Genomic DNA, 12,076 nt, shown 5'->3' on the forward strand with positions numbered 1-12,076 from the left:
ATTCCTATACATTCTTCAAGGTCCAGTCAAGTTTTCATCTATTTACAAGACTATTAACTGTCACTCTGACCTGTATTTCTTTTACACGCCTCTGAATTTTTTTTTTTTTTTTTTTTTTTTTTTTTGAGACGGAGCTTCGCTCTTGTTGCCCAGGCTGGAGTACAATGGCGCGATCTCGGCTTACTGCAACCTCCACAACCAGGGTTCAAGCGATTCTCCTGCCTCAGCCTCCCAGCAGCTGGGACTACAGGCATGCGCCACCACACCCGGCTAATTTTGTATTTTTAGTAGAGATGGAGTTTCTCTATGTTGGTCAGGCTGGTCTCAAACTCCCGACCTCAGGTGATCTGCTCGCCTCGGTCTCCCAAAGTGCTGGGATTACAGGCGTGAGCCACAGTGCCTGGCCACGCCTCTGAATTTTTATAGCATATTGTTTACATTGTATTTTGGTATATAAATACAATTTTAATTTTTATAAGTTATTTTAAGTACTTATCTCACAAACTGGTCTGCAAGGGCTACAGTTTAGTATATTTTGCTACTTACTAAGAAGGCATTTAGTAAATTCATAATTATTCATGCCCATGAATAATAAACAAACAAATTAACAAGTGCTATTTTTGTCAATTTATCGTGACGACAGTAAAACTCTTTGGGTTAAATGAAATATTTTTGATATCTTACTTTGATTTTTTTTAAATACAAGAGAATTCTTTAAATGTCCATAACTACTTCTTCCCTGATGTAGCTTTTAGAAAAAATACATATATGAATTAACAATTAAATATTCCACAAGATCTAATATATCAAGTTATATATAAGGCCGTTGTGCTAAATTTCATTATTCTACTATATGAAAGACCTGAGAGACCAGCAGGCACTACTTTCCCAAGAAATTATACTTGTCTGAGAACCCACTCAGTCAATAAGGGCAGTTTTCAATTGGATAAAATACCTGGTTCATTCAATTTACTTAGTTTAAAACATACATAAGAAACATACAAAATGTATTTTAATCTATTCTATTGCAAAATGATTTTAGACATAACTATTTTATACTGAATAACAGCATAATTTTTCAGAAGTAAAATTAAGGTCATTTAAATTTATATATTTATTATTTAGAGAATAATCCAGCAAAGAGTACCGTTGGTAAAATTGGATACCTAGAAAGTCAGAGAATCCCAAACTTAGAGCAAAAGGTCTGACTGATCTATAATATTTTGGAAATACATTTCACTGCTTTACTAGATTTTTCAAGTAAAATTTTCAACTTTTATAATATAAAGAAAATATGTAAGTGTTAAATACAATGTCTTATTAGATTTAGTGTTGTCTTTTTAATAAATCCTTTTAAATGATACACTGTCACATACATTATTGATTACATGAAAATATTAAATAACCAACAATACTTCTAATTCCATGAATACCTACAAGTCTTACAAATGGATGCAAATACACAAAAGTCAATAAATCACTATTATTTTTTATACTTATCTTGAAGTTAAATAACTTTATCCAAAAAGGCAAATAAAAATAAAGCAAATATTTTAAAATTCTAGTCTTCATAAATCTATACTGGCACTGGATATATGATAGCCTGTAAATCTCATACTGCCATATAGCAAATTAGAATTTTAACGATTCATAGACCATTATTTGGTGGTATGAGATATTTATTCTTATAAAAAATAATAATAATTCATATCACCGTCCTGAACATATTGTCAATGGTATCATACTACTAAATTTTATGTTTTACTTAAAAAAAATCAAGATATTGGCTTCTATCCCTAAATGTTTGAATTTTCTCACAGAAATTACAAAAGAAAAGGAGGAACTTATAGGCTGGATTAAGGCAGAAAGCCAATAGACCTTATACTTCAGTGCTTATTCTGTAAACTCTTAGCCCCAGGTGATTTTAACCTAAGTCTTTAACTACACTTCTACTTTTAAACTCTGATTAAAGTCACAGTATTACTTTCAAGAATTCAGTCTTCAAACTACTCTTTGTATTCACTGAGAGTAAAAAAAATAAACACAACTATAAATGACTGTGAAAAATAAAATATCCACTGATTTTACAGCTTTAAAATATTTATATTCTCCCATGTATACATTAAGGGATACTTCTTTTAAGACTTATGAAGGGTACAAACTGAACCATTTGACATTGACAAAGATTATAATATGAACATTTTTGTATAGAATAACAACTACCTACTCATGATTTAAACATAAAGGGATTTTTTAAAAAAAGTAATTAGTATAAAATTAGACATTAGTCTATAATTTGAAAATATATTGCCTAATTATCAATTTCTATGTTTATATTTCATTATTCAACATTATATTTATCTATATATTGGTAAAATTATAAGATTCATAACACTGTTCAGTATAATACTTTTTAAATTCAGAAACATGAAATTAATAAGACTTTGAGCTACATTTCAAATTTATTACAATGAACATGAGTATTCTGTAAATTAAATATTCTGTGAATTACTGAAGAATAATACATTTCTTTTGAAGCCATAGTCTGTGATAGTAAAATTACGTCACAAATTAAGACGCTAATTATAAAAAGGCAAAGGTAGAAACAATAATTATGAACATAATAAATTTATAGACCTAAAAGAGTTTACGGTGGAAGAATCCACCTTATTTAACATGAAATAATGTCATTTTCCCCCTACATCATGTCACCCATTACTCAATCTTAAAAACTCACATCAGTTTTTCCCAAGTAAAATTTTTTACAAAAAATCTCATACATTAAAAATGAACATTGGCCCTTTATGACATATGTTTAAATACTACATAAGTTACACAAAACACAGTAACTGATTTGTAACAAAGGACTGTATGGTAGGTACATAAATTTACTATACATTTTTTTGATAAAAAATGAGAACATGACAACAAAATTAACAAAATAGGAGCCTCTATGCATAATAACTATCCTGAAAACTACAAATACCACTAAAAATCGGGTATTGGAAATTTTGAATGTATCATTGAAATACTTATACTTTATTTAAAAAGTGATATAATTTTAAACAGATTCAATTCCTATAAATTAAATTTGTGTCTATAAATTTAAAAAGGGCAATCACTAAGTCACATAAGTGCTCCTCAATGTAACACTAATAAATGAATAATTCAATTGATCAATAAATTAACTGATCAATCTAAGGATGAGACCTTGATAGTCTTTAAATAACTAAATGACAACTCTGGTATGTTTTATGTGTGCTTAAAATAAAAGTTTTATGCTAACACTTTAAGGCTTCTTTTGTAAGGAACTTATACTATGCTGTGGATATTTCTCTTTGATTTCTCAACTAAACACTCACTTGTTTGATGCGATCTGGATTAACGGTGGTCTGGGGTTGTAGAATGCTGACTGGTTCTGTCTTGGCCACATTTTGGGGCATTTCTCGAATTTTTTCTGCAATGAATCCATGAACTGCATTCAGTGCTTCAACCGTTCCCTGGATCAAGCACACTCGCTCAGTAGTACCTGTGGATAAAACATTGATTTTCAGAAAATATTCCACACTTTGCATTTAAAAAATTATGAAAAAGGATGATATCATAATGCCAAAAAAATGTAAAATGCAGAACTCTAATGTAAAACATTTAATTGAACCACACGTAATATATACATGTCTCTTCTCATGATTCCTTTTATAAATTCCGTTCTAGTTGTTTTGGTCTCAAAAAGGGCATTTGGATTGCAGCTCAATCAGAGATCCAGAGAAGTTGTGAACATATCACTGATTCATTGACGTAACAAATACTTATTGAGTACTTATAAAAGAACTTAGGGTTAGAAACTGGTAACATGCCAGTAAAGATCTATAAACCCAGTTTTCAAAGAGCTTACTCTTCAGGGGGAAAAAAACAGACATAAAACCAGAGAATTGTAGGACATTACAATCTGAAAATAATGGTGGTAACAACATAGATGGTACAAGTTGTTCCATCACTTACCACGCTCTTCCTTTAATCATAGCAACACTTGTTACCCGATATTTTACATTTTTTTTTTTTTACTTTTTCACTAGAATATAAGCTCTACGTGGAGTGTAAATTTGTTTTGTTTTGTGCTGTAGTATCCTCAAAGTTTAGAATAGCTTCTGGCACACAATAGGTACACTGTAAACATTTGTTGGATAAATGAATCAGTGCTGTCTTTATTGATGATATAATTTTAATAAAAAGAATATTAGGACTAAACATGAAATTTAAATAGTTTATGAAACTTGAAATTCACAAATATTTGTTAAAGATATTATTAATAGTATTTATTTAATATCTTGTGAATAAAATGTAAATATATGATGCAAGACAAGACTAAGGTGAAATTGTGTCTAACACACAGGTCGTATCACCTATTTTATACTTTACAGATATACATTAAGGCAATAAAAATAAATTAGTTTTTCAGATTATTCTGAGGCTTATTGTAGAAGCCTGGTATTTCACTGTAATCTTCTCAGTGACCCAACATAACATATGAACTTGCTTCTAAGAAATAAGTATTTCTTTTCTAAACAGTTGTTAAAATTTTCCAAAAAATGGGATTTTAAAATTTATAAAAGAGTTTTTGAATTAATGGAAATATTTTCAATTACCTAACATATTTCCTTTTGGTGCTACTGTTTCAAAATTTCAAGGTACTTTGTAAAATGTTTTAAAATACATTCTGAAGGACAAATTTGTGAAACTACAAATATTTAAAAAGTCATAAGGAGTTTATACTGCTTTAAAGATTCTGACACACAGACCAATTTTCTAGTAGTTTTGAAATTAAAATAATAGTAAAAGAATATCATTAATACTTCTAGAAGACAGAATTAGATTACAGGAATTAGAAGCAGAAATAAAAGAAAAACTTAGAGATATACCTAAATAAAATTGTCATATTTTAAACAACGAAAATTCAGATCTATAAAAATCTAAGTTTCCTGGATTTTACAAAATATTTCAACAGACTATGTATATGGCTTTCATTTGTAAGGGTAGATAAAGCCTGAAAAACATAATGTGAGTCTGTGGGTTTAATTTTTCCAGTTTCTTGTCTATCTTGATATACATATTGTGGTTCCTGCATAAAATGATCTAGTTTATGGGGATACTCTAGGGAGTCTTTACAAGGTTGTATTAAGTGTCCAATAAATGACTAGAAAGGATAGGAACTGATCAATGTAGCTAATACAAAGTGTTCTTATCCAGGTCAGCAGACAATATGAAAACAGATCAGATTACATTCTTGTTTTTGGAGACAACTACAGAGTGCTCTTCTGTGGATGCCAAAACAGTCTAACTTAGATAGAGATAAAAAAAAAAAAAAAAAAAAAAAAACATGGCTCTAAATAACTAAAGAGATTATAAATCTACACTGTCAATAAAATTCTGATAATACAAACCATGTCAGACCACACAGCAGCCCCTATACTTTTCAGATTGCAGAGACTAACAGATAGTGAGTGGAAATTACTGAGCCATAAAGAATTATGACTGTGTAAAGCTAAATTTCACATATTAGCATCTGTGGGACACTTGAAAATAGTTCACAGGTTCACAATTGCAGTACATACTGTTTGAAAATTAAATTACATAATTTGCATTAGAACTATTAACATAAAAAAAGGAAAGAAAAAAGGAGATTCTATATCTACCACTCAGAAATGCTACAATCCTCAGAAGAGATGCTATCATATTATTCTACTGAACTTATGGCCTTTTCACTCAGAAAACACAAAACCGTAATTTTTAGGAGAAAGTCACAAAAAAGGGAGACTGTCAGGTGTATGATCAAACTGTGTTAAAAAAATGAGCCTATAAATCATAAAAGTTGCTGGTTTTGTCATTTTAAAGGGTTTTAGGCTCAATTAGTATCTAAACTAAACTGCCTGTTATTTATCATTTTATTTAACAGTAGCATTTATTTCTCTTTGAAACACACTAGCAACGAGAGGTGAAAACCAGTTACATAAAAGTACATGTCTATATTTTGTAGAAGATAGAGGTATATAAGATACCATTAATTAATTAATTTTTTTGAGACAGAGTCTCACTTTATCACTCAGGCTGGAGTGCAGTGGTGAGATCTTGGCTCACTGCAGCCTCGACCACCTGGGCTCAAGAGTGATTCTCATGCCTTGGCCCTCCAAGCAGCTGGGACTACAGGAAGGCAGCACCATGCCTGGCTAATTTTTTGGATTTTTTTGTAGAGACAGAGTTTCGACATGTGGCATAGGGTGCTCTTCTGAGCTCAAGTGATCTGCCCACCTCAGCCTCCCAAAGTGCTAGGATTACAGGTGTGAGCCACCACGCCCGGCTTAAGAGACCATTAATTTAAAATTGCACTTTTAAGAAAGAAATCACAAAAAGTATAATAAGAAGGGGCAATGTCAAATACAGGCATTGACATTTACAATGACTTTAAGTTTTGATTTAACATACAGTATTAAATGCTAAAAATGCACAGGTTTCTAAAATTACATACAATTATCAGTTTTAATGAAAAGTTTTCACAGAAATTTAATAAAATATATTCTGTGCTACTATAAGTTTAGGTAAGTCAGTTACACAGTTCCTGTTTCTACCTAAGGTGATCCATCACTTATGCACTGGGCCCTGTGCCCCCTTACCTACCAAGTCCACTGCTTCTCCAGTTAGAGTTATTTCTTACATCATAATTTTTTTCTATTGAATATTCCCATCAGTAGGAAATATGTTGTAATTTCTACAATTTTTAAAGACATTGATAAAGTTAGAAAATTACTCTTTTGCAAACCTAATGACAAAATTAAGTTTGGTAAAGATCATAAATGGATAAAATCATCAGATGAAAGGTTAATATAAAATTTTCAATAAAAACATCAGGTATTACCAACTGATTTCAACGATCAACATTAGCATGATGAGTATGAAAACCAAACATTATATGCTTCTTGATGTGATGTAATAAAAAACACACAGAACCAATTATGATGTACCTAAAAGTAGTTGAACCTAAATCTAATCAAACATTTAGCACTATAGATTAATACTGAAAACAGAACAATAAACGATACCATAAGGAAGCAAAGACACAAAAATAGTTTATAAGACAACTGATGCAGCTTCGTCAATAAAGAAGAGATTACTCTCCAGACAAAAGAAGACTTAAAATATGTTATGACTAAATGTAAGGCAGAATTTGGTTGGGTCCAAAATTAAACAATTTTCACTTGAAACAAAATTGAAGCAATGACAAGGACAGAGTTTTGGCACCAAATAATTACTGTTAACTTTAACATGTGAGATTATGGCATCAGTTTACAGAAAGTGTCATTTTTTTTTTCTTTTCTGAGATGAATACTGAAATATGTACAGGTAAAATGTGACTGAACTTGCATCAAAATATTTCTGCAACAACAAAAAAGGAGTAAACTTTTTAGGCATAACAAATCTTGATACTGTTGATATAGATGAAGGGTATAAAGAAATTAATTGGCCGGGTGCAGTGGCTCACGCCTGTAATCCCAGCACTTTGGGAGGCCGAGGCAGGCGGATCATGAGGCCAGGAGATTGAGGCCATCCTGGCTAACACGGTGAAACCCCATCTCTACTAAAAATACAAAAAAAAATAGCCAGGCATGGTGGCGGGCACCTGTAGTCCCAGCTACTCAGGAGGCTGAGGCAGGAGAATGACGCGAACCCCTGAGGCGGAGCTTGCAGTGAGCCAAGATCGCGCCACTGCACTCCAGCCTGGGTGAGACTCCGTCTCGAAAAAAAAAAAAAAACAAAAAGAAATTAATTGTTCTATTTTATACATGCTTACAATTTTCATTTAAAAACATTTAAAAGTTCTCATTGACCTCATACCCCTCTTCTAGTTGCAGCTCAATTTCCTTATCCCTCAAAATTCCTTGAATGAGTTTTATAGATACTCTCTTTCTACTTCCTCATCACCCAAACCTGAATATACTCCAATATGGCTTTTTTTTTTCCCCCTTGAATCTAGTAGATTCTACAACTCTACTGAAAGCATTCATCACAGCTGTACCTGGATAAATCTAATCTTCAAGTCCTCATGTTGTTTGCCTCATCAGCAGCATTTTATGCTGTCAGTAGGTGACCATTCTGTTCTAAAAACACTTCACTTGGCTTTCAGAATGCCACATGCTCCTAGCTCGTGGTTTTTACTCAGTTCATTAACTCATTTGATAAAAATGTATTGAGTCCCTACTAAATAAGTATCATATTAGAAGCTGAAGGTACAGCAATGACCAAACAGGAAAAACAAACGAACAAACCCTGCCTTCATGGAGCTCATATTCTAGTTCATGTGGACAGACACTATACATAAGAGAAATAAAACACAGAGAAAGAATAGTAAAAGAAAATAACTGTTATGAAAAACACTGGGAGACAATGACAGGCTCAGCAGAGACAAAAACAACAGTATGAAAGGGACTTTGTCATGTTTACCACTGTATCTCCAGTGCCTAGAAGAGTGCCTGGCACACTACAGATACTCAACACGTATTTTTTTTTTAAATAAACAACTTCCTGAGTCTAAAATTTCTTGTCTGTATTTTGAAACATATATGTGATTGATTTCTAAGGCCTTTTTTTATCTACAAAGTATCTATAAAGCCAGTAAATCTCTCGGTTTATAAGATCATTCAACGAACATAAAAAGCAGATATATTTCGGAAAATGATTTAAAAACTATAATAAGTTATAATTTATCATTAAAAAAGGGCACGTGGTAAAAGTTTTTTGAGACAGGTACTAGGAGAAATAATGGATAATTTAACATTTTTTTTCTTTTTCCTAGGGTAGAAAAAAATAGACAAACTCTGAAAATGAACTCTACCTAAAATAATATTGTTAGGGAGAAAAATATTTTTTGTTGTGGTCTAAAGTGCTATAAAAAACTGTTTAGATACCTGAGACATTATTCAAACCAGAGTAAGACTATTCTAGAATAACGAACATATGCTAATGATTTGATCCACATAGTTTCAATTGTCATCTATAATGAAAATTAGTGAATATTCTGTTCATATAAAAGAAAATGCATCAGTTTATATTCCTACTGGAAATATAACTCAGTATCTTATGAAAGAATACAGACATAATTATTTAGGAAATATTAATGTTAGTGTAGAGTAAGTCATTTGGTTGGATGAGTGACACTGAAACATCACAAAATAAAACAATAATACAAAAATGTAGTAGAAAATTTATTAACACTTCTGTGACAATCTATAGCAATAATTTTGGCCTCCAAAATAACTTAAGAAAATGTAAATACCAATTAACTCTAACAGGCAAAAGCTGATATTTAAAACAACATGATATACAGATAATTTATAGAGATAACTGCTACTTATTATGCAGAGAAATTACTAATTTTGGATAGCTAATATTGTGATGAACATGTTTTTATTTCATGCAAGTAAACATTTAGTTTCTATCATATCAAGAAATATCTTGCAATATATATTTTCAAATACATTTAAATTTCCTTGCTATTTGGAGGTATGTCTGTCTATTTACTCTTACACAAACAGTGCTTTGTGAGTGGTATCTATTCTTTTAGTTTTCATATTTTTCCTCTTTTTGCCACTTATTTTTGCTGTTTGCTAAAATATCTGATTATAACAGGCTCTTCTCTTATAATTTGCTGTTTCTAGTCCTCAGCAACCTAATAATATATAGTTAAAGAAGACTGTTAAAATTATATAAACTATTAACAAGTAGGTTCCGGGCCGGGCATGGTGGCTCACGCTTGTAATCCCAACACTTTGGGAGGCTGAGGCGGGCGGATCACGAGGTCAGGAGATCAAGACCATCCTGGCTAACACGGTGAAACCCCGTCTCCACTAAAAATACAAAAAATTAGCCAGGCGTGGTGGTGGGCACCTGTAGTCCTAGCTACTTGGGAGGCTGAGGCAGGAGAATGGCATGAACCTGGGAGTTGGAGCTTGCAGTGAGCTGAGATCACACCACTGCACTCCAGCCTGGGTGACAGACTCAAAAAAAAAAAAAAAAAAAGCCAAACAAACAAAAAAAAACAAGTAGTTTTCTTGTTCCTAGTGACAACCATAGGGAATATGTGGCCTTTATGAAATCATTTTTGATTTCATTTTTCTTTATTTCCAAGTTTGGGGTCAGTGTAAATAGATAAAATATTACTTTAATGCTTTCTTCTTAAAAGATTTAAAATTCTATACAAGCATCTTAATTTTGAAAACTAAAACACAGAGTATCCTTTCAACAGACTATGTTACCATTTATTTAATAAAAATCACCCATAATAGTCTATATATGATAATCACTTTTCATATTGTCTTTATAAATAGATGATTTACATTCATTTCTTAGGTTACCAAATTTATTGCTATAATTACATAAGCAAAAGTCTCATTTATGAGTATTTAAGATAATGTGTCAGCAAAAGCTCCACTGAAGGACATTTAAGGGTTATCTAGTCGCAGCAATGTAGTATTACATTCTTTCAGGGGAAAGTATGTACTTAACCAATTTCAAGAAATGAAGCAATTCAAAGGTCTTCTCTGAAGCTCACAACTACAGACCTTTTGTTTCCTTTCTATGTCCCTATACGCATATGGAATAACTTAAAATTTGAAGCAATTTAACAATATGCATCTCAGAATATTCTTTTAAGTGACTTTTAACAGTAATCATGCTTCCTAATCTTCATAAGCCAATTTGTGATTTACAGAAGATATATAAATATGAATTATAATACATATATTTATATATTGTTAGTATAATTTATCAACACACATAAAATCTCATTTAATGTTCACAATAATCAGGACAGATATCTCCAACTTACATGTATGGAAATGGAAGCAACTGTGCAAAGACATATAGCAAACACAGAGAACAGTAAAAGTCTTGTCAAAAACAATTTTTTATTATTATACCACATACCTCCTAAGAATGTAATATTAGGCCAGATAGCAAATTTAACACATTTAAGAAAATCGCATATGTTTCAGTTGATTGTGGAAAAATGATTTTCATGTAACTTTGATGTTTCTTTAAAAAGCATTGTCTTAATACCATTAACATTTCTCCAAGATTTATTCCAAATCTGTCATAAAAAGAAATGATTGACCCTTCTTGCAGAGAACAGACCACCACAGGAGATGGTTAATAACTATGTGGGCTATTAGTAAGATTTTTTAGGACAAGTTTTCAGATCAACAAAAGTACTTGATAAAATTGCCATTAAAAGTAAGTTCAATTTGTAATTGCAGCTTTTATACCATTGTACAGTTACACACATTTGATAATACTTCCTCCTACCCTACAATTACTGAGGAGAAAATACACTATTTCAAGAAAAGATCTTTTAAAAAAAGAAATCATAGGAATTGACATCTTATGATGTAAAGTAATAATTGCATTTCTTCTCTAGGTGATTAACTCTACACAATTATCTCTCTACTTTTAAACTGCAAAAATTTGCAAAAGGCCATATAACATGCTTAATCCAAAGTCAACATAGTGAAGGCCTGATTCTGTTTATACAACATGTTTTCACATTAAAATATCACAAATCAAGTCAAAGGATGAGAGTATATTTTTCAGAAAAATCTAAAAATATTCATTCTTCAGAGACCTTAGGAAGCGAGAATGAATGGCAAAGTAGATGTTGTCCAGCTTGTCGTTCATTCATTCTCTGTCTCATCATGCAAATGGAATACTAATTTACTTAACTAGCTATTCCCATAAAGTAGCATCTGCACAGCTGAGGAATCTAACTTCTGAAGAACCCTGAAAACAGATACATCTGAAAATTTTACATAACAACTGCAATTATTCTCAAATATATTGCAATTTATTTCTAGTTTTTAAATTTTGAGGCCATGCAAAAAACAGTTAAGATGATGACGATTCATTCACCCTTAGCATAGGTTTATGCTAAATTTAGGATCACTATAGCAATCCTAGTTATGTCAATAGTATAACCTTTTAATTTCCACAATTACAGAAATATAAAACTGCCATAACAAATTTTTATTAAAGT

General features: G+C 31.4%; 1 protein-coding gene across 6 annotated transcripts in view; it reads right to left on the reverse strand.

Moving 5' to 3' along the window:
- NOVA1 (NOVA alternative splicing regulator 1) overlaps positions 1-12,076 on the reverse strand; it is a 151,512-nt gene that overhangs the window by 30,702 nt on the left and 108,734 nt on the right. For all 6 annotated transcript variants that reach the window (XM_001170656.7, XM_001170675.7, XM_054665929.2 and 3 more), the window contains one exon: positions 3,363-3,529. In XM_001170656.7, the coding sequence (XP_001170656.1) occupies positions 3,363-3,529 (167 nt within the window). The remainder of the gene's footprint in view (positions 1-3,362; positions 3,530-12,076) is intronic.

Source organism: Pan troglodytes, chromosome 15, assembly GCF_028858775.2.
Source record: "Pan troglodytes isolate AG18354 chromosome 15, NHGRI_mPanTro3-v2.0_pri, whole genome shotgun sequence".
Lineage (NCBI taxonomy): Eukaryota > Metazoa > Chordata > Mammalia > Primates > Hominidae > Pan > Pan troglodytes.